At 36.3% G+C, this 23768-nt stretch overlaps 1 protein-coding gene across 1 annotated transcript in view; it reads left to right on the forward strand.

Moving 5' to 3' along the window:
* Positions 1-111: 111 nt before the first annotated feature.
* Positions 112-23768, forward strand: part of SRBD1 (S1 RNA binding domain 1) — a gene marked incomplete at its 5' end in the record, with an annotated part of 116522 nt that continues 92865 nt past the window's right edge. Inside the window, 10 exons of the mRNA XM_010024912.1 lie at positions 112-278; positions 1406-1523; positions 1652-1790; positions 4629-4725; positions 6010-6145; positions 10769-10872; positions 15202-15309; positions 20912-21069; positions 22281-22371; positions 23432-23539. Coding sequence (XP_010023214.1) covers positions 112-278; positions 1406-1523; positions 1652-1790; positions 4629-4725; positions 6010-6145; positions 10769-10872; positions 15202-15309; positions 20912-21069; positions 22281-22371; positions 23432-23539 — 1226 coding nt within the window. The remainder of the gene's footprint in view (positions 279-1405; positions 1524-1651; positions 1791-4628; positions 4726-6009; positions 6146-10768; positions 10873-15201; positions 15310-20911; positions 21070-22280; positions 22372-23431; positions 23540-23768) is intronic.

Below are 23768 nucleotides of genomic sequence, written 5' to 3' on the forward strand. Positions count from 1 at the left end.
CAGTATAATATTCTGAAAGTGGTTTTGAACATGGAATGAGAGGCTGTTTGAGCAATCTATGATCTTTCTTGTTTGTTTTTGTTGGGATTTGTTTTGTTTTTCTTCTGTCAGGCCTTGTCAGAAATAACAAACGTTGAACCGTGGGTATGTGCAAACTTAATTCGCCTCTTTAAAGAGGAAAACACAATTCCTTTTATTGCTCGGTACCGAAAAGAGCTCATCAATAATCTGGAGGCTGATGCCTTGCGAGAAGTGCAGCAAGCATTGGAAGAGCTGCGGTAAGTAAGTTGATACAGGGAATTAACAGGGAGGGTGGTAATAACAATGGGCTGCTGCTTTTCTGTCCCTCATTTTGGCACTTTGTACACATTACAGTTGTGAAGTAACTCATAAAGAAAGTTTAAACCTGAGGTAATTATGCCTGGTATTGGTCTGGGTTTTTTGTTTGTGTGGTTTATTGTTTTGAGGGGTTTTCTACTAGAACTAACAAGGAATCTAGCATTACGCATTATGAATTGCTAAGAAACTGAGTTCTTAATTTCTTTGTGGTTTACCAAGAGTAGTTTACAGGTTCTGGAGATACATAGCTGCACCCTTAAAAAAAAATCACTAAGAATTCCTTGGCTCCTCTCCTTGGAGCAGCAAAGCCTGTAGTGAAGAGCACTACCTGAGGTTGTAACATACCAGGAGGGCAGGCTATAAACTATCCCAGACCATTGCAGCAAAGAAATGATGAGCAAAGCCTGCTGCAGCAGTGTATGAGACTGCTCTTGTTCCTTCTTGGTTTTGGGTGGCTATATGTTCTTGAGATGGCAAGGGAACAGACTTGACAGCTGTTCTGTCAACATGGTGTCTTCCTTCTTGTATGCCTTGCTATTCCCTAAGAAGAGGCTCTTTCCAAAGAGGGAAGATGGCCTAAGAGAGTCTTTGTCTTAACAGTTTAAATCATAACAAAATACCTTTGCTGCTTGCAGTTGCTCACAGGTACCCTGTTGAAGGTCTGTGAGTTTAAAATCTTGTAGCCTGTTCTTGATACTGTAGAACTGTCTTGATATGAATTATAGCTGTAAGTAATCATCAATATGGATTTACTTTAGGGGCTTTTTATTTGCTTTCCAGGCCAGTAATCTTCCAAAACTGTTTATAGCAAGCAGTAATGACTGTCAGTCTTGTTTTGGTGATTTTTCTTAAAGCTACCACAAGATATTTTCATACAGTTTTGAACTAATTGGAGAAAGAGAGTAATATTTAGAAATTTTCAGATTATCATACTTGGTTTGTTGAGGATTAGCATGAGAGATAATCTTCAGGGGTTTTGGAGAGCTTCAGCAGTGTAATAAACAATCAATAACCTTCCTAATCCACCATGAAACGTGACTGTTAGAATCAATCTCTCTCATTTTAGTGCCGTTGCAAAGAAGACACATACAACAATACAGAAGTTGAAGAAAGAAGGGAAATTATCTGGAGGCCTTTTAACGGCATTATTAAATTGCAGAACTTCGGAAGAATTAGACCATGTGGTCAGTACACCAGTCTTTTTCTTATAATCTTTAATTGTTATCTAAAATAACTAAGTAGTGCATAATGCAAAAGTACATAGCATGACTGAATTATTTCCTTGCCTTTTAATAACTGTTTTTTGTTCAAGTCTGCACCTTATAAAACTGGGAGTAAAGGCACCAAAGCCCAGAGGGCCAAGCAGCTGGGATTGGAACCTGCTGCTCTCTCCATCCTGCAGAATCCTATGGAACTCAATCTCTTTTCTTACATTAGACCCAATACCAAAGGTAAGCGCTCTACTTCTATGAGTAGTAATGTCCTAAATGTCTGAAAATTTTTTAGAAGGGGAGTTACTTCAATTGTTCTGATGTTGCTGGAGGTTATGCAACTACTTTTTAAGAGTAGGCGTTTACATGTAATGCCATGGCTCTCCAACTTTTCCTGTCTTTTTGTATTGTAAATAGTAATAATTCTGGTATGCAAGAGACATAAGTCTGGAGACTTTATGGTGACATCTGTATTTACTGGTAAGAGAGAGGGAACTGTACTACGCACCTCTCCATGGTTCTGCACTTACTTGAATTGTTTACTGAAGATTCAGTGCTGATTGTACAAAAGGCTTATGCTCATAGTCTACTGAAATGAATGTCACCCATCAAAGCACACCTGAATAAGAACTTGTCTTGCTGATTGGGAGTGAGTGGGAGAGTTTTTGTTACTGAATGACAGTAGGGGTTGGAGAAGATGTGATTTCTGAAATCTGAGCAGGAACTTCAATGGTGTGATAGTCACATACAGACTGCAGAATTGCATTTCTTTGTGAATGCAGTTATGGGTGAATCTGTAGGGGGCAATCTCTGACAATAAAATACGAAGATTGCTGCAACCTTCTGTGTGGTGTTAAAATAGACATGTATTTTTATTCTTCCCTGCCCCAATGCTTACTTTTTGAATTTAAATGCAAAGGTATGGAACCTCCTTAGTGAGGCTTACTCTTACTCTTCCCACTTCAGTTGTTCTTTTATTTTATTTGAATATTGTTTATAAAATGATCCTAACTTTGCATTGAAATCAGTTACCATATACTCTGTTTAATTACTGCTTTTTAGCATATGTCATTACTTCATATAGTAGTATATTGCAACCACATAGCTGACTATTATGGCAGAGTCTAAGGAGCCAAAAGAAAATCTTCATGGTGAAAGTTCGAATAAATTATTTAGGGTGCATGCAGAAGGAAATGTTATTTGTTGCAGCATAAACATTACAGTTCTTGAAAATCAGTTCACCTATTTTCAATTTCATGCTAAAAATAATGTTATTTAGGTTTATATAATGGTTTGCATTTGAAAGGCGCATCAGAAATTACATCAATGAAGTGGGTCACTTTCATCAACTTGGGAGCCAGTTTGACAACCTCTGTACTCAAGCTTAACATCAGAGAGAACTTTTTTTTTAAAGGAATGAGCCATTTGCTGTACAGAAGTTTTCATCAAATCTTAATATTCAGCTCTCAAATTCTCAGTGTTTTTATACCTATACTAACAATAAACCGAAATAGAAACAGCAGTTCATGTTTCAAAGCCCCAAGTATTTGAAAGTTAAGGAAGCAGGCTCACCAGAAAATTTTGATCTTCCTGTTAGTTGTATGCACAGTCAAATATTTCTCTAATTATTACAAGCATGTACAGTTTTTGCAGTGGACACAGTAAAATGTCCATGTGAGTGGTGCTTGTTGAATGGAAACCTTTTTTTTTTCTTTAATCCTGACTGGGTTTGGCCTATCCTCTCTTATTCACATTCTCTGCTAGAATTATAGTAATCTTGCCATGTACACTTTTAGTACTTAAGTGTCTCAATTCATATTCAATATAATGCATGTTTTATAATTCCCTTAGCATTGTATTCTGACATGACATTACTTTCACCGTAAGAAATGCTAACTCGTAGGTGTAAGGATCCAAATTCCACGACTTCTGAATAGTTCAGGCATTTAATAACACATTCTTATTCTCACATTTTTATTTTTCTTTCTGGCAGGTACATTTAGATTTCCTTTCTTGAAAAAGGGAAAGATTTATTTAGTTTTCTTTTTAGAGTGTGTAACTATAGTCTGATCAGAAGCAGGGTTCTGGATTCAATACAGATATTAGTTTTTAGAGTTATGCTTTTTTAAATGATGTTAATAAAGCTCTTTCCAGATACTAGTAGTCCATCATACAGCAGAGTGAAAAATAATGTGTGTTGAAGGAGACAATGTTGCATCTGCCAACTCTAGGATACTTGCTTTTTTGCTCTGGAGCACAGTTTGCTAGCAGTTGCTAGAAACAGGGTTAGATATATTGATTTTAAAATACAAGATATCAGTTCTATTTCATTACCTTCTGGTTCTGGTCCAGTTTGACCACTGTGCCAAAAAAAAATACTGTGCTATCTTTTCTGGTCTTTTGAAGTGAGGGATGGTTGTGTGTGCTGGAAAGCTGAATGATTCTGTTATCATGTCTCTAGAGTGCTTTACCTATGGAGATATTTTGTAATTTCACTGTTTAAACAGTGTTTCATGGGAGAGGATGAGCGTATCCTCATCTCAGAAGTGTCACTGTACAAATTCTTGCCAAAAACCAGGGAAACTTAAAACTATTACACAGAGGAAAGACAGGATTGCCTGCAAATGTTTTAGGCAGTTTCGACGCCAATAGCAGAATATGTAGATTTGTACTGCGCTTACTTATTTTATTACACTACATCAAAAATTATACTTGAATATCCGATTATAATAATTTAAATAATTCATTTGCAACATAAATGCCAAAATCTATTGGCATCGAAGTAAAAAAATTGTTATTTTTCTCTCATTTTAATGTCATTTTGACTTGTGATACGGCACTGATCACTTTAGGGTCATTAAAAATACAAATTTTTCAGATGTTTTGGAAAGGAAGCTTAATAACCAAGAAAATTCTAATGAATTAAGATTCTTCATAGAAACTTCTGCAAATCAGTCTGGTATCTTGCATCAATTTTCTTTCAGCTTGTTTATATTTTTCTTAGTGCTTCTGCAGTTGTGTAAAGTGATTTTTCATATTAGTTTTTTTTTATTATTATTAGCTGTTTTTTCTTCTAAGGTCTCTCAACTATCCAGGAAGTAGAGGCTGGAGTACAGCATATTTTAGCTGACATCTTTGCTAAAGATAAAGATACACTGGATTTCATCAGGAAATTGTAAGTTTGACTCTTGATTTCTAAGTTCTATGGTAAGATTCGGTCTCTTGGCCTGCAGGTTAAACTTTTTTAATAATGAGAAGGCATTGTTGCTGTGAGATTGTCCATTCCTTCACTTGTGCTACAGATACATTTTTTTAACCTTTCTGCCCCTCTGGCTATCAGTGGAGGAGGGGTCTGCTGTGAGCATGGTATGAATGCTGTGGCTCCCAAAGACTGAAAGATGCCTTTTGGCTCTGCTCCAAGTAGAGCCGATCTTCCTTGCATTTAGTGTTCTGTAAGAAAAAGCTTTCTCTCCTTGTCCTTCCTTCAATCTGTAACTTTTCAGAGGTGCATCTGCTTAAGCTATTGCTCCAGTATTTATTGCTTGATGCCAGTCAGTGTAATTAGTGGGCAGCAGTGGTTGATTTTGGCATTTGTAGTCCTTTGACTGTTAGCTGAATTTAAGTTTTCTTACTTTACATGATTTCAAGGTTGTCATATCAGGGGGGGTTGGTGTGACAAAGTGATAGTTGCTTGTTAAGTTTTTCCTCTGCTGTGTTCCATCTGGGACAGAGATTCTGTTTAGTTGACCCTTGTTTGCTGTTTACCATGTGTAATGGCCAACTTCAATAAAAGGCTAGAACACAGCAGTGTGATAATTTCAGTGAAGGGGTTGCTTTGTAAAGGATGTGCTGTCACCATCAGACGATCACTTTGATTCTTTTGACTACTAGAAGCTCCTTAATGAGATGTGCAATGCTCTACACATGTATCCTGTTGATCTAAAGTGTGTTTACGTATGATAATAATAGATGCACTCAGGAGGGTATCCGTTTTGGATCTCTATTACTCCCAAAAATAATGAAAACTCCTACAGTTAGGTGCTCAAAGCAAGAAATTAATTCTGAGGTTGGATAGGTTCAAGAGAGATGTTGCATTTGTATAAATATGCTACTACTTTTCTGCAACTTCCCGAAATTTGTTGTGTGAAGTTGTACCAATAAGTGATCAAACAGAAGTGCAGATGATGGCTTTTGAGTATCCCTTCCATTCAGGAGGAGAGCTGTGTTCAGCTTTCTCTGAAGCCTGCTTGAATTTCTTCTCTAGGTATGTTCATGTCAGTTCGTGTTACGTCAGTCTTGGCGTAAAGATATGCAATACAGTTCTGCGGGTAATTAGGGTTAACATAACTTGTAATCAGGTAGACTCCAAACTTCATGATTTTTATTTAATACAATTGCTAATGACATGTTACCAGTTTCATGCTGAAATACCTTATTAGCATTTGTTTCTTTTATTCAGATGTCAGCAAAGGTACATTTGTATCCAGTCAGCCTTGGCAAAAGTGTCGTCCAAAAGTGGAAATGAAAAAGACATTGATAAATTCCAACTGTACCATGAGTTTTCTTGTAATATAAAGAGCATTCAGCATCATCAGGTACAATTACAGATTTGTATATTTATATTTTTTTTCTTTAAATTTTACCTATAGCAAAGGTGGCTTTGCTTTTGATTTTTGTTGCTTAAAACTAGTACTAAAGATGATTGATTTTGCTTTCTGGTTGTCAAAGGTAATAGAGATTTTCAAATCCCTGAAATGCAGGTGTTAATCTCTGTTTTAAGAAACTGCTTATCCAGTATGCCCGTTGTCTAATTAATTCTCATTAAACAAATACTTACAATGATTTATGTATTGGAGATTTCAATTCTGGTGTGATTTATTTTCAGCATGTGTCACGCCCTCCCTCCCTTCTCTGGGTAACAAATGCATAGCAAGTGTTATCAGGAGGAGGATAAATGTATTGTGTGTAGGGGTGAGACTGCTGTGGTAGTGGCATAGTAGTGGAAGCTGGTTGGAGTGTACATATTTGAAGAAAACCTGGATAAACTTATTCTTTGTTTCTCTTGGCTGCTTGCTGCAGCACTGAGAGTGCTCTGAGTCATTTGATGCTAAACTTGTCAAGTGAAACTGGTGAGAAGTATCAGAAAAAGATCCAGAAAGATTAAATAGAATACGACCTACAAAAGCAGCTCAGGAAAACATCTCATGCACTACCCCAAAAATGGCTTTGTTTTGCAATTCATTAGTATTTCCTTTGGTGAAGCATCTTTGGTTATCCTGAATGCCAAGCCTAGACCTGTATGATTAGAAAAAGAAATGAGGGAGGAAGCAAACTTTCTAGGTGATAAGCTGATAGTTAGGCTACCCCTGTTCAAAGGCTAAAGTGTGGTGTGATCAATGCAACTGTCAAGACCTTTGTGCAGATTCACAACTAATCAAGTCAAATGTTTCTTGGTTTTGTCATAATTACTGGTCTTAAACAAACAAACAAAAACCCAAAAACCCAAAGAAGCAAAAAACCAGAAAGAAACAAACAAAACCTAAAACAAACAAAACCCAACCAAACAAAGAACACAAACACCCAAACCAAACAAAAAACAAAAACAAACAACCCAAAACACACAAAAAAGACCCTCGTAGCCAGATTCCAACCAGAAATGTCCTTTTCCTTTGGAAGACTGCCTTGTTCTACAGCAGAATGTTTTTCCTTTTATATCTATGATACGCTCTCATTTTCTCTCTGCTTGCTATTTTAAAACAGTCTGATGTTTGGAATTAATAAAGGATTTTCTTGCATGTCTTGAAATGAATTTGTTACAAAAAATATCTCACAACATGTATGTGCTGATTTTAAACACACCTCTCCCCCACTATGGATGGTGTTAGGTGAAAGACTAAACTACAAGTGACTTTTAGTTAGAGAGGCCTTCTGTAGATGCTTGAAGAAATACCTGCAGTTGTTCTCTTTGTAATAAGTATGAACATTTATTGTGTTTATATTGGGAATTATTTGGTGAAAACTTGCTTCTAGACAGTCTGGAAAAGTCAATGAGCAATCTAAAACTACTGTGGTGAAATATCACAAAGATTTGAGATTCATCAGGAGGTTAAGTATTGTGCTGTATGGATTTTTTTGTTTGGGTGCTTTACTGTTCAATGAATATTTTAGCTGTCAAAGACTGTTTAGTTTTTCTTGCACTGAGTGGTGAACACTGAGATATGAAACAATTATTGGGTGTACGTAGGTTTCCTGGGATGATGGTATGAGGATGATAAACCCCAAACTGAGGGATTTATAAAACTTGCTAATCCACCAGAACTGCAGGTTAAATAGCTGCGTTTAACTCTTGCAAAATTCACTGTTTCAAAGACCTTCCCAGCTCTTTTTTGTAACTGCACACAGATAAATGTTCTCATTGCTAGTGGAAAAAGTACAAGTCAGCTTTAAATCACCTCATTGCAAAGTGGCAAGTAAAGGATTACATAAAATACTGTAGTGAAATTGGTGCTTGTCTGAATATGGAAGTGCTAGTCATCTTAAAGGTTTGTGTGCAACCTTAACTCTGCTCTAGTTTATGCGTAAGTAAAGGGGATGGGCAGTAGACTAGTAAGTTACCTGTAAGGGAATAAGCTGTGTGTGTATAACCAGAGCATTTGTAGCCATGAGCGTGCCTTGCTGTGTATGTTACAATGAAGTAAACTGGTGTGCAGTAAGCTGCATAGTAAGTTGGTTCTATGGTTCTGAAGCTGCTGTTGCACATGCTGTAGTTCTGGCTTTTTTTCTGTGCCATTGTCATCTTATGCATTCAGACGTGCCACGAAATAATCAGGACTGGTGTGGAGTTAGGGTTGTTTGAATGAAAAATTAAAATACTGAACCTGAAACGAGGGAAAAAACCTTATTTGTTTAAAAGCCTGACTCCAGATTTTGACATGATTGGATACCTATGAGTATTTCCAGCTGGCATGTTTTGCTGTTGGGAGGTTCAGCCACAGTTCCTTCCTTTGGCAGCAAGGAGAAGCTGACTGAACTGTCTTAGGATGTAGTTGGGTAGCTATACCAACGCTGTCATAACTAAGGAAAAAAATCTTTCAGGAGTTTATTTGAATTTTTGACTAATTTTAAACAGTTCAGTGTTTGTGTACGCCTTGGGGTTGCTTTCATCTATTTGGAGATGAGTGAATTGGTGGGAGGAAAAGAATTCATGAATAAAGTGTAATGTTTGAAGCAAGTGCTCTATTTTCAATCTTATACTTAAAAAGGAATTGGAAATTAAAGTCCTTGGCAAGATATACAAAACTTGTTCAATGAGTGAAAGTAAATCAGCAACATAGAAGAGAGCTGTGCAGGTGAAGTATGTTGTATTTTTCTGATAAACAGAATAAGGTTTGATGAATCTTGTGACTAGATCAAATTATTGTTCTTGCTTTCTCTGAATAATGTATTTTGGTTTTTTATTAACTCTTCCCCTGGATCCCCTCCAGTCTCACATAAAAAGAGTCTTTTTCCAGAACTGAAAGATTGTTTTGTGTCTAGAATAGCCAGATTTTAACCTGTTACTTAAAAATAAAACAAAACAAAATAACCTCTATTAAGAAGGAGAAATTGACTAATTGATTCCTTAATTGAGCCTTTCTTGGGTGATAATTTTTCTCTGAATGCATGTCACTTAGACCAGGGTAGGCAGTTTGTTTAAGAATAAAAATGTAAATAATATTAGCGAGTGCAGCTGCTTTAAGTTCAGGTGACTGACACATTCTGCAGACAGAGTGCTAGGAAACAAAATGTGATGCAAACATTGATTCTGCTAACAGTGTGCTGAATGATGACATTATAATTCTATCATACACTCTCTGTCATGAGCATCATTTTGGTTTCATTTTAGCTTGACATTTAACTTTTTCTTTTAATAAAATCAGAATAAACATGAAAGCATTTGATTTGTTAAAATGTGTCTTTCTAATCTCTACATGAAAACATTTGCTTTGGCAGTCAAGGTACCAGATGCTATAATATTTCACATGCAATCTTTATTATTAGCTTTGTTGTTCAATGATATGTCAGGCCTGGTATGTCACAGGAACAGTAAGGCTGAGGAATATAAATTGGTACTATGTCCTGGAGTCATTTTAAACCCTTGTATTTAACATATGTGACATGTCTGAGTTAGCTAGTGATTGAATTAAAGTTTATGATTGACACAGAATGCTCTGTTGTGACAGTGCTCAGGGCCTGCTACATAGAGCAACATGTGTAGTCATACAGGAATGTCAACTTCTAGCAGTTTTTGTTTTGCTTTTTTCTAATATATTTTTGTACTTTAAAATATTTTAAAACAGAAAATGAAATCTAAAACTGTGTGGCTTTTATTTGTAACTGCTTCTAGCTATTATTCTGTTTCTAAAATCCCATGGCCAGTGAGTTTTCTTTAGGTGAAAATTCAACATTTTCATAGTGAGACTAGACCAGTAGATACCCACCAGTATCCAGGACCCATCGCTTGTGTTGCGATCTAGTTTTAAAAGAGGAGCCAGGGACTTCTATATAAAATCAAACTCTGCATGCAGATAGGACACGTGCAGCCAGATTTAGCTTTAGGTCATCAATATGCAGTTCTGTACACAAGACTGCCAGAAATATGTGCATACTTTTTAAGGCTGGAGTGTTAATGTAAAGAGTGTACCTACAATACTTTCTGCTATTTATGAACTAGGCATGAATAACTCTAAATTTATCCTCTTTCAAATTAAGCTGATCACCTTCATGTCACAAGTTCTGATTCATAATTAATTTTAAATTTGGATTGATTTTGGGGGAAGAAATATTAAGCCTGAAGCATAGGACTTTTTCCTTTTCTGATCTCCAGTCTAATTGGAAAAACCTCTTAATTAATTTCTTGAGTTTTAATTTGTGTTATTATACAAGATTATTCTACCAACTAAATTCATGCTGACTTGTATTATAACTGCATTTAAGATAAACTGGATCTTGAGATTGCAGACTCCAGGAAAAATATATGATTTGTTTTGCCATGGCATGATTTAATCTGTGTTTAAAATGTGGCTATCTGTACATGCTAGTACTTGGTGAACTGATTTACTGTACCACCATCATGATTTGCTACAGAATGTCAAGCAAGTGTGTACACAAATGTTGATAAGTTTATCTTTTGGATATTTTGTGTGTCATCTGTCTCTGCCATTTATGTTTGCACTCAGATTCTGGCCATTAACCGAGGGGAAAATCTGAAGATCCTGACAGTGAAGGTCAACATTCCTGACGGGGTGAAGAATGAATTCTGTTGGTGGTGTGTCAATGAAAGGTCTGCATGGATACATATTCTTACAGAAATCTTTTATTTTTTTTTTTCTCCATAGGCAGCTGCATACTGAAATGTACCTCACATGTCTCCTTATATTAAGAGAACAATTTCAATGAATGTTTATTAGATTAGATGAAATTAGCAAGTGGATAATTCTTATCCCATATTTCCAGCTGCTGTAGCATTATGCTGAAAAGATCACGCCTTTGGCTGTATTTAGGGAGTTCTGGCACTGCTCTTCAAGCAATTGAATTTTTAAAAAAAATATGCAAAGGCTGATGAAATATGAATATGTTTTCAAAATATAATATACAGCACATCCAGTAGTGTCTACTGAAAGGAATGTGTAGAATCCAATAGAGTATACTTCTAACTTCTAAAAATAACTTAATATGCCCGATTACAGTAATTAAACAGGGCTACCTCAGATGTTGGATCAGTAAAGTACCAACTTTGGGTTTCACAGATGTAAGGGATTGGATGCTTTTAGAAGAAGTATTAGATTTAATAGACAAACCTGAATGTGACTGTTCAATCCATGATTCTCTGACTTGCCTTTTGATCTCTGGTTAAGTTAGAAAACTGGGTTCTAAATTTTGCTGAATTCTTTTATTTCTAACTGATTTGCTGTTACAAGTTGTTTTTTCTAAGTCTGTAGTGAAATGTTTAGTGTTGTATAATTCTGAGCATTTCTTGCAAATGTTTAGGTTAAATATATGTTGTTTGGCTCATATCTGTCAGTCTTTTTCTTGGAAACTGTACTTTAATGTTCTCTGAAGGCTATTGTGATTTAGACGGTGCATCTTCCTTGTGTATATAAAAGACAGGTTTCTCTTTCTCAATAGTTTGGGATATTGGACATTGTTCTGAGGATGTCTTCGAAACTCCTGCCTTTGCATCCTAAGATTGAATAACCAAAAGGAGGAAAAGAGATAGGAAAAGATGCATTTGTTTAATATATAAAATTGTATATTGTGATACTGCTTTAGCATATATTTTTCTTCTACATTAAGTCCAAAAAAGGGATGTGGTAAAAATATTCTTTTTCACTGTAGAAATTTAGAAGTTCTGCTTCCAACATGGAAGCCTCTGAAAGAGTTGAAAGATTGTTTGGCTAGATAACATGATATCATCTAGGACTAATAGTAAATAACTTTATTTTCTGGGAAGTATCAGGATTCATAAACACACCTACATTTCATTCTAGTTTTAATACCTGTAACAGACATTCTGTCCCTTCCCCCTGAGCTGTGTATTCTGTAGGCAGAATGTATCTGTCAGTATTGCTTTTACTGCATCTGTGACAGAATTTGGAAGCACTGCGAGCCACAGATAATGGAACAGCTTGTCACTGCTACACAAATAAAAGTGGGATGTATATTGAGATATTTTTGGTTTGTTACACTTTTGTGAGTCATCCTGAGATAAAAAGAGTATTGACTTTGGCTATGGAGCTACTAATTAATATTTAGCATTCATGAGGCTACATATGCTTATGGCTTTTTACGATTTAAGGACAATTTCTCCACCTTCAGAAAACTTTTGAAGCAATGGTTTTAGTAGATCTTGGTGCATTAAGATCTAGGACAGATTGTGATATTCCGTATTAGACTGACAACTGTGTTATCAAACTGACAAGTAGTAAATGTGTATTCTGCCCTGCAAGCTTGGAAGTGACTGTCCAAGGATGGGACTTGCATTATTTGCTGATTTACTGGTGAGAGCAGAAGCTTAAGAACTTTGGTTTGAGGCAAGGATTTCAGAACTTTGCAAAGGTATTAACTAATTTGCTGAAGGTCACACACAAAATCAGTTGCAGAACCAGAAATGCCATGTTGCTACAGGATTTGGCCAGTATTCTGGCCACAAAACAATATCGCCTACTGCCTGCTGAATTAGTAGCAAATATGCAGACCTTTGTGTTCTTCTGAAGCAAATTTTTTAGCATTTTTTAGCATTTTAGCAGTGGCAAGTGGATTTGGGAGACTAGAGTTCTTCATAATTGCATTGAGGTCTATGTAGATGCACTCTAAGATTACTGAACTTTCTTTGCAGGTTCAGAGTATTTATTGGCCTGTGAAAGCATCTATATTTCCTCGAAATTGGCATTTGTGTTGAAAATGCAGGAATATTCTTATGCCTGTCCCTACGGGTTGTATTTTCTTTCCCTCAGAAACCAGCATTTGTGTGGTTTGACAGTCAGCCTAGCTCCGTTAACACTAGAACTGCACTGGTCCCAAAGACTTGGTTGTGAAGTGGGACACGGAAAAAGGGTCAGTGAGAAACAGCTGGAGAGGGGCTGGTTAGCTGGCTCTGAATGTAAAGACAACATGGAGATGTTCTTTTGGAACATGTGAGAGTTTGTTCCAAAAGGGGATTGCAGCCTTGAAAATCAAGTTTGGTGTTTGATAATATTTTTTTTGGTTTCCAGGCAATAGAATAATAGAATGTTGCCTAAATAATTCTTACTTATAGGTAGGTAATAAAAATACCTGCTGTGATAACCTATTAACAGAGGAAAGGTTTGCTAACTAGCTTTAATGGATGGAAGAGAGGGAAAAACAGCTGCCAGGTTTCCAAATTAATTCTTATTTGTGCTGAGGATACTTTCTGGGGGAGTGTAGTCATACTTACCACCTGTAAAAACTTCATGTTGATAGCATTGGATGGCAATAAGAGGGTTTTAAAGCCTTTGCCAGTTTTTTATAGGTATGGAAAGAGTCTCCAGTTACAAATAAGCAGAATAGAACTATTTGCAAAAACTCTTAGCAAAGTGATGAGGTCATGTGGCTAAGCTCTCACAACTCTGAATGTTGTAAAACTAAATGGTAAGCTTAATTCTGCTCCCACGTCTGCCTGCATTAATGCAATGCTGACTCGGTCACACATTTCTCAACCGCTATATGCGCAGACACTTAGAAAAGCTGTTTCAGAAAACTGTAGATCCCCTCAAACAACTGAAAAGCTGTCTGGGTAGGAGCAATTTAGGATTCTTAGTGTTCCTGAGTGAGTGCAAGTAAGCGAAGTAAAAAATAAAATTCAGTCTTGTTTTTGCCTGAGCCTGTACCTGCACACATTATCAAATGGGCATAGTTCTATCATGCTGCATTTAAAAAACACCAAAACAAAAGACTTAAAAAACTTACCCAGACATACTGAAAAATATGTATCTCGCCAATTTGCAGTTAGGGAGCCAAAAAAACCCACCCCAAAACACTAAATGAAGAAAAGACTGAATGTTATCAATATTTTAAAAAGGAATAAAAACTAGGTGAACTAGGAGAAAATGTTCATAGTCTTTACTTCTGTTTGAGTATAATATATCTGGCTGCATCTCCTCAATCATTCGTCCTTCTCATCGGGTGAACAATCTCAGTGAGTCAGTTGTGCTTGTTCAAGAACTTCCTTCCCCCCTCCAGTAATGTTACCTAAACAAAAAAGATTATTGGAATAAATGTTTAGGATCTATGTTCTGGGGAGCTTTGAAACTGGGGGGTGCTTCAGGACAAAATCTGAAGTAATTGTCATTATAGGTATGACCACTGTGCATAGTCATCTTAGAAAAGGCAATGCGCCAAACAGTTTGGCTTAGAAAAAATTGGGAAATAATCTTGTGTTTGTTTGATATCGTTTATTTCATTTTCCCATCTTCTATAATATTATTTAGACTTTAAATATATCAGCAACAGATAAAAGAGAAAAATAGTTTGCAAATTGTTCGGGTTTTGTTGTTCAAGGACTACTGCAAAATCGATAGATTTCATTTTGAGTTTGAATGGAAATACTTAAAGCATGCCAAATGAAATTTAAGTTGGATTTGATTAATTGATGTTAGTTTAGCTCTTTTATTTCTGTCTGGGCACAATTGCTTTACACCAGTAGCTCTGCAAAGGATGCATCCTCTCACAAAGGTTGTTTAGTTTTGTTTTTTTTTTTTTTTTTTTTGTGTGTGTGTGTATTGGAAATAATACAACCGTAATGGTAATATGAAATCAAGTTCTTCAGTTGTGATAAGCTTTGACTTTTCTAAGTGAAAAGTAAATTTTTTTGTATTTTCTTTAAAATATAAATTATGATTCCATTCTAACACCTAATAAAATAGAGAAAAGATAGGCCTTGTGCCTTGTCTGACAGTAGAACCATTTTCGATTTCTCATTCCATTCATATTTACAGCTATGATTTCATTGCTTAATTATTTTAATAATTCTGTACTTGATAGGACATTACACTAATATAGAAGTCTTTTTTTTTTTTTGAGAATTCTCTTTTTATCTGAGTTTTTGTGTATGTTCTTGAAATATTTTTTTAATTTTTCTAATCTTTTGTAGATGGAGACCAAAACAATTTTTAAAACCAGAATTAATGAGGATACTACGGAATTCAGTAGAGGATGCGTATAAACGTCTTATACATCCTCTCCTTTGTAGAGAATTCAGGTAAGCCAGAGTGAATGTGTGTTTTCATACTACCAATTTCTTAATAATTCCATTCTTAATTTTTATTTTATCCATTTGAAAACGTCAGCATGTTTTTACTCCTCTGTGCTTACAGAAAAAGTGAACTGTGTAGTCTTGCTTCTGTAGATGTAATTTGTGACCCTATCCAGTTCAGGCTACAGTTGAGAAATGATCTTTCTGAGAAGACATTTTACATATTTACATATTTGTTGCTTGTACATTTATCTAATTAATTATGGTTTAGCTCTACATTACCATAATAGTTGTATCTTTATCCTAATGTTAGCATAAACCATTATGTCACTGAATCTTCCCAGCATCTCTTTGTGTCACAGCAGTAGAACTGTCAGTGACATTGTTCTCACTTTTCTTTTACCTGTCTGAAAGAAATCATCAAAGTAATTGTTGTGGTTGGAAGTGTCCCTCATGTTTGTCATCTGCACTTTGTGGTGAACAAATTAGTCATAGTGTTAGCCTGATAACATTTTGTGGGTGTTGTGATGGCTCTAGAGAAGTCACTAAACCTATTTCTGGTGATTCTGTAGTAATGATGTCATCAGACAAAGTGTCACCTTCAAGATCTGTAATACTGTTCTCAAAGGAAATTGAAAACTTAGTGTCAAAGTCACATTAATTAAATAGGATATTTTCATGTTGTAGTATGGGAGTTTACCACATAGTTGAATTGATTTAGTGTCCAAAAGTCTACATTCTGAAAGCATTGTCTTCTAATGGCTAACAGTAGTGATAATGTGATTCTTCTCTTGAAGGTATTCTAATGGCTTTTGGATTTCTTTACTGCAGTATGTTGTGTTTGTCCATTACTTTGCAACCAAGATTGCTTCAACTTTTTTGATTAAGAAGCCTGTCTTTGCTGCTGTGAATTTCACAGATTTTTGGAAGTGCTGAGTTCACTTGCTTTCTTGTGTGTGACCACAGTACATGTAGCTACTTTAGGGGAGGCACTGTATCTATTGTTTGGCCAAAGTAATGGACATTTCGTGATGGTGAATCCAACTGTTGGCTTCTTGCACGTAAGTGTGAAAGTAGTTTTTATTCCTAGCCTTCTCCATAATCAAGCTCTTCTAAAGTAAAGCTACTTACTTTTTAGTAGGGCTTGGTTTTATCACAAATAAGCAAAGTGATATGAGGGTTCTTCAGGGCTCTTCTGTTGTGTTTTTGCTTTGTGATTCCTACCAGAGGACTGTTGTAGCCTATGTGTTGTGTATTACACTGTGAAGGTGCTGCAGCAGTAGGTTGCCAAAGGTTTTTCTGTTCTCTTAATTACAATTAAAAAAAAAAAAAGCTTCCTTCCCTGATACTTCCTAGATGCAGCTCACAAGGCATAAATGCAAAGAATACAAATTTTGCTGTGCCTGTTCCTGAGGTGACCTGTGCTTACGTTTTACTCTTCGTGGTAACTTTGCATGATTGGTGATGTCTGGTTTAGGAAAAGCTGAAATGTCTCCTGTAGAGAGAAATGCAAACATCTGCCAGTAGTAGTCCTGATCCTTGACCACTTAACCCTTATACTTCTTTTATTCTCTTTCCACCTACACTAAAAGCTGATTTTTAGGACTCTTGCAAAGGGCTGCTAAAGTATTCAATACCTCCTTTAGCATTAATATTTCCAACCCACCCCCCACTGTTCTTTCTTTCTTTTTATTATCATTAAATGTTGGAACAGAAAGTTTCCAAGAGTGTGCTGAATTTCTGGTACTTCCAGTGATCAGGAGAATGAAACTTGCCAGCAAGACACTTACCTTATTTATTGTTTAATTTCCTTTCTTCCACTCTGTTAGATACCATCATTTCTTGTATCTGGTATAATAATGTCCAGTGTTGCTTTTGGCTCTTTGAAATACATTTTATTTTGTTGCAGTACTGCATGGAATGATTCCATCAGGATTTGATGCAAGTGATGTGGCACAGACATATTTTTTAATGGATAATCCTTTCGTAATTTTCCATGCTTTCTTGAAGTGAGTGCTTTCTCTCCTCTGTCTTTAGGGACACAAACATTTCTCTATATATCTTGTTTCGCACCTGAAGCTAGTTTGCAGATATTTTTCCACGGAAAGGATTGCCTCTCAGACTGTATATGAGAGTGGGGAATTTTAAATCTCAATTTAAAAACTGACTCTTGTAACGTTGAATATAGAGACCAGTAGGTCATGATTAGGTTATTTGCTTTTATTAGAATATACCTGTAAGTGATATTCAGTCTGAGTGCTTCATAAACTTCAAGGGAGGGACTTGAAATTCTGACTTGGTTGATATTTACTGCAGGATTTTGTTTTGTTTTGGTTTTTTGTGGGGTTTTTTTTTTTGTTTTTTTTTTTTTTGTTTTGTTTTGTTTTTTTTACAAAATAACCTTTCCTCTTGTGTTTACAGAGGAGGACTGTTATCTGCCTCTGCCTTATATCTCTGCTGTATTAATGAGAATTGTCACAAATTGTAAAATCATGAAGCTGGGCATCTTGCCATTTGGATGAAGCCAGTAGTGCACTGAAAAAGAGAAAGATATTGGATTGTTTTAGGTAGCTTGATATTTTTTCAAGGATCAAATGACTATCCCAAACTGAAATTAAGGGCCGGTATTTGGGACCATAGATCATGTCATTGATATGAGTGTTGAGTGAGAGACAGTTAGAGAGAAAAGAGAGGTCTATATCTGAAATTTAAAAAATACAGGATATTATGTAATAGAAAGGCCATACGTTATGTTCCCCCCACGCACCTGGCACTTTCAGTAACATTTCCTGTTACTATAAAGGTTTCTGTATGTCCATGCCAATTTTAAACATGATTTCCATAAGGTGCGCGTAATTAATAGCATGTGTTTAGGGGCAATTTTAATTCCTGCACAAGACTTCCTTCACAGGTGGACTGATTTGAATTTGCAGTGTGGGAGGATTTGGCCTTATGGGCAATAGGGGCCTTGTGTCTTCGGCATAGATGGAAAGCTGCAGCTTGGTCTCTCTCTGTACAAAGCCTTCAGTCCAAGAGCATTCCCTTGTTTACAAGCCACTTTTAAACTTCATTTGTGTACAAGTATGACTGATTGAATCTCTTCTGCATCTCTATTAGAAGATCCATATAGTTGTGAAGCCTAGGTGTTTGTTTTGTTTTCTCTGGTCTCTCATAAGTGGCGTCAAATTATTTTGTCCCTAGACTCTGCCTGGAAGAAGCTCATTCTGTGGTTTAGGTTATTTTTCCTTAATTTTTGTAAGAATGGGAGAAGAATGCTACAACTGAAATTCAGTGGAGATGAGTGTAAACTGATGCTTGCAAGTGGAAGTCATTATCTTTTTTTGTATAGAAGGTTGAGCTCTCAGCTATCCCACCACAGGAAAAACACTTTGGCACGATGGATGGTAGCTCCACATAAATGTTAAGTGCTCAGAAGATAAGATTATTTAGTTAAGGAATAAAGACAAAACAGAATCACTGATTTAGTTGGCCCATATTGGGAGTATGATTGGCCATTTTGGTCCCTTCAGCTCGGGGTGTGTGTGTAGGAAGTAGTAAAATGTTTCGTTAGAACTGGAAAAGGCCCAGTGGAGGGGAACAAGGTATGAAAATTTCTGTATGAAGAAGGGTTGATTATGCTATGACTTTCCAGCTTGGAAAAGAGAGGACTTAGAGATGAATGGCATGTGAAGAGTGGCACAAATCTAGAGGCTTTTTACTCTCTTCAAATATAAGACCTAGGGGACCACAAAAATTAAAAAAGAATCAGCTTCCAGCCTAAAGATGGCAGCTATTTGTGCACTTTGTGATGGGCCTGTTGGGCAGAACTCACTGCCAACAGATGATGTGAGTATAGGAAATGTGCATGGGTTTTGGAGAAGACTGGGTAGTTGGACAACAGATGTGTTACGGGCTACTAGAGACAAATCATGTCAAGCTTAGGAAATACTCCAAGCTGGAAATAGTTGGAGGCTAGGATAAGATTATGGGACAGGTATACTATTGCTGCTGTACCAGCTCTATAGGCAGCTGCCTATTTCCACACTTGGAGACAGGATGCTGAAATAGAAGGAACACCTTGCTGAAGTAGTACAGCCGTTCCCAAATTCCTGTTCTTAGTGGTGGCAATATATAGATTGTCAGCTCTTTGGTGCTGGACATACGTTTGAATTGCTAAGGACTCTTGGAATGCATGTATACCCTTCACTTTAAATCAGCTCTGTGTTATTTGGTATACTTGACACAGAAACAAAAAGCATAGGGATATAGGGGGAATCTTTTGCTGTTGCATACTTGCTTAGAAAAGAATCTAGACTGCTTTACATATGAGAGATGATGAGGACTTACCAGCTCTTTCTGCAGCACTGTGGGATGAAACAGGGCTGAGCTGGCTGTTTGGATGGATCCTGGGCAAATTCAGATCAGACTCTTAAGTTCTTCAACATCTGAAAACTGCTCAGAACAATTTCGTACTCCATCATGTTAAACAGCCCTTACGAGGGTTGTCTTTCAACTATTCATAGTTTGCTTGTGTCCTGCATTGTTTGACCTAAGCAACTTGAGTAATTCTCCCTACCGTATTCTTACAGGGTTAGTTAACTTGAATGCAGGTATTTTCTTCTGTAAAATTTAACCCAGGTATTATTTTTTTCATTGATGGGTAAAAGGAAAGGAAGAATAAGGGTCCTGGCTACCCTTTGAGTTATATGAAGGCTTTACTGAATTGCTTTTGCTTGCCTAATATTGTTTTTACTGACAGTGTAATGCAGCTGAAAATGGCATTGAGTACCTGCAAAAGAGAAGAATCAGCTAGGTGATGAACAGATGTGTCCCCATTACTTTTCAGTTTCCTTTTTTTAATATAAAATGCCATATAGTCGTAAAAATACTTGTCCTTATCAGTCATTGTCTTACTGGCCACATCTGACAAGAAATAATGCATCTTGTACACCTTCTTTCAACAACTGCTCTGCAGTAAATGTTCTTGCTTAATATCATCAAAGTCAATCCTTGCTGCACTAACTCCCTCCCTTCTGTTGAAGAACACAGGGGGGAAAAAAACGGTAGGGAACATCGTGTCTCCATCAGCTTTGTAGTTTGATTTTGGGGAAACAGAATACCTAGAAAGAGCTCAAGTCTACAAACTTCTGTGATGACTGTTAAATAACGGAATTCATAGATCAAATGCCTCATGAGTCACGGTGTGTTAGCAATTAATTGGATAGGCCCCTCCAGTTTCTTTCTAGAGCTTCTCAGTCTAACTGATGATCCTTTTATTGCTGGGTAGTGATTTTTCTTCAATTCTACTTTTCTTTGCAATTTTATGGGAAGCTGTTCTTCGCTCAAAATTGAGTTTGTTTGAATGCTTGTTGGTATGTGTACATTCTTATAGGTGTTTCTATTATACTCTTTATATTGATTTACCACAATGAGATGATCATATAGCTGATCCTTTTTAAAAAAAAAGTCAAAATCTTGATTGGAAGTGTAATATTTAATTAAAGTAATGAACACAAGATTGGAAAAAGCCTTACAACTTTGGAACAATTCAAAAGTGCATTTGAAAGCTAACTGAGGGGAAAATGGTTTTTGCTTTCATACTTTTAAGATCAAAGTTGACATCTGATGCAGAGAAAGAGTCTGTGATGATGTTTGGGAGAAATCTTCGGCAGTTGCTTCTGACCAGCCCTGTGAGGGGACGTACTTTGATGGGAGTCGATCCTGGCTACAAACATGGCTGCAAGTTGGCTATTATTTCACCAACCAGTAAGTTTCAATTCCAAATGTTTTTGAAAGGACTGGTAAAAATGTATTCATTTAGAGTAAAGGAAAGTTTAAAAATCTACTTCTTTATCAAATTGATTTTTTGTTTTGTTTTTGTTAAGCTTTTAGTGTTTTCCACTTATGCAAATTCCTTTTTTCAGGCTTAAGGTTAACTTTCTGGCACCTGGATTCCAGTATCTCCTTTGGTGTTATTACTTCTCTCTGAAATAGAATTCAAAATCACTTCTGCATTCTTGAATACAGGTTCAGATAATTGTGCTTCTCAGTAGTGAGCAACAGGAACACCTGTCATTTTTATTGTTTAACAAAGAACTTGAATTTAAATACTTTCTGTAACTTTTCATGGGTAATATCTTGAACATCTGTGGACACTTTATCAGCCCTTTTTTTATAATAGTATGTGTGTTAATGTGACAAGTCAGAAACATTGCATTTGCAGAACTTACTAGTTCAGTTTTTAGACAGATACAGAAAGCAGTCTTTCCAGTTCATCCTAGTCTGATCTGGGGATAGACACCCCTTTAGACCCATGCAAAAAGGGTTTGTTTTCCTTTGATTTTGTCGTTACTTCTTGTCTGAGAATATATCCTCTCAGGGTGGGTGTAAGGAAAGATGTGTTCTTGAGACATATTAAAATCGTAATAAAGGTAGATATAGTTAAATGAATAGGTAAATGGCTATTAGCTTGCATTACTCCATAAGCTATTGATACCAGTAATAATACAGTTATTTCCAAATGTGATAGATGGGATGATGGCAAGAGAAGATGGCATTGGAATTCTCAAGTTCCCGGACTGCAAGTCCAGAGACTGCATTCCTCGTTTTCATTTCTCTTTACTGGATCTGTAAAATGTCCTAGACTAGAGCAACAGATCTTGTACAGTGAATTGCTGTTTTTCTCTTTGATAATATAATACATCATATTTGCCTTCTAAGACTAGATGCTGATTATGTTATGTGAATGTGTTCGCAGGGAACTGGAAAATGTATCAACTCATTTTGCTTTGTCAGGCAAAGCATTTTTGTCCTCTGCCCACCATGTGTTTCCTGTAATTGGAATCAGAAATAAAAGGGAAAAATGTGTTATTAAGAAGCTTTTTTTGTGAATCATCAAATTAACTTTAGGTATTCCTCAGGATATAGCATTAGGATATTTGTTTTTTACCAAATGGCTTTGCCTTTCATTGTTCTAGGTCAGATACTCCATACTGATGTTGTTTACTTACATTCTGGTCAAGGATTTTGTGAAGCAGAGAAGATAAAGAGGCTTCTGCTACAATACAAGTATGCTAAAGAAACTTCCATTTATTACTCTTTCTTACCAAATGTAATGGAAATCTTTACTATATAAATACTTAGGTTTGGGTGGAATAAGAATTCAGTTGATTTAAATGGACTTATTCTTTCTTTATGTACTTCAGAGCTTATTTTTCTTTTAGTCTATATTCATGCTTTTACCCTATGTATATGTTAACAGCATATGAAATCAAGCTGTGGCTATGACTAAGGCAGCATGCTATGAATGTATCCCCATAAAGCTCTGACAATCCATTTATTTTTAGGAATAGAAATTAACATTCAGCTAAGAAATAAGTTTAGCCTCACTCTTCCTATCCCCTCTAAATCACTCATCAATCTTTCCCTGTTCCAAAAGCCACATTTTAACTTTCAGTAAAGTTTTACTAAGCGAAGGAAATCCTACTCAGATAGATCTCCAGACAGACTTTCAAATAGGGGCAGCATGGTTAAAAGGTTATTGTATTCAACTACTTTGGGATCCCCTGTGGACAGACATCTGGTCTACTGAGTCAGCTGCTGAACTGCCACAGCACACAGTCCAGTTTGTCTTTAAGCATTAGATTGCCTTTAAACAAGGTGATTTGATGGCTGACTGACTGTGGTGGGGGCAGTCAGAGGCAATGACCTTGCAAGCTGTTGCAAACTATGACATTCCCATTAACGAATTAAAATGCAGATTGCTTGGGCTTCTGCCCTTTCTCATAGAATCATAGAACAGATGAGGGAAATACGAGGTGAAAGGGTTTGAGGATTGTAAATAACATTACGTTTCTTGTATGAATATGAAGGATGTTTTTTTGTTTTTCTGCAGATTTACCACTGTTCAATTCCATGGAATGAGTGAAAATTTTGACTCATCTCTTAAGCTGTCACACGGAAAACATGACAAATACAATATGCTATTACTGGGAATATGTTCTGATCAAATCCAGGCCTTGTGTTGCATAGAATAAGATGTATTGGTCATTGTTGTGGACTGAATGCTATATGTGAAAAAATCTAAAGAATAAGTAATAACTATTCATTTTTTTTACCCTGTGCAAAGCTGTAGCACTATCGTGATTGGCAACGGCACTGCCTGCAGAGAAACAGAAGCTTACTTTGCTGACTTAATTATGAAGAAGTATTTTGCACCACTGGATGTTGTTTACTGGTAAGATCACTTTGCTTCCTGCGATATTCATTTGTTCAGCATATTTTAACTTAACAGGTAGTTTTAAATATAATTTTTTTGAAGTATTTCTTTGTGTTGCCTTGTCTGTCTTTGAGTCAAGCTTGACCCATCCGTCCCTTTAGCCAAAGGAAAATGGCTGTAGCTCTTTAAGCGTGAAAGTAGTTCACATGCATAAGACAGACACACTGAAATATTTTATTTTCTTTCC

Source organism: Nestor notabilis, unplaced genomic scaffold (assembly GCF_000696875.1).
Source record: "Nestor notabilis isolate BGI_N333 unplaced genomic scaffold, ASM69687v1 scaffold7762, whole genome shotgun sequence".
Taxonomy (NCBI): Eukaryota; Metazoa; Chordata; class Aves; order Psittaciformes; family Psittacidae; genus Nestor; species Nestor notabilis.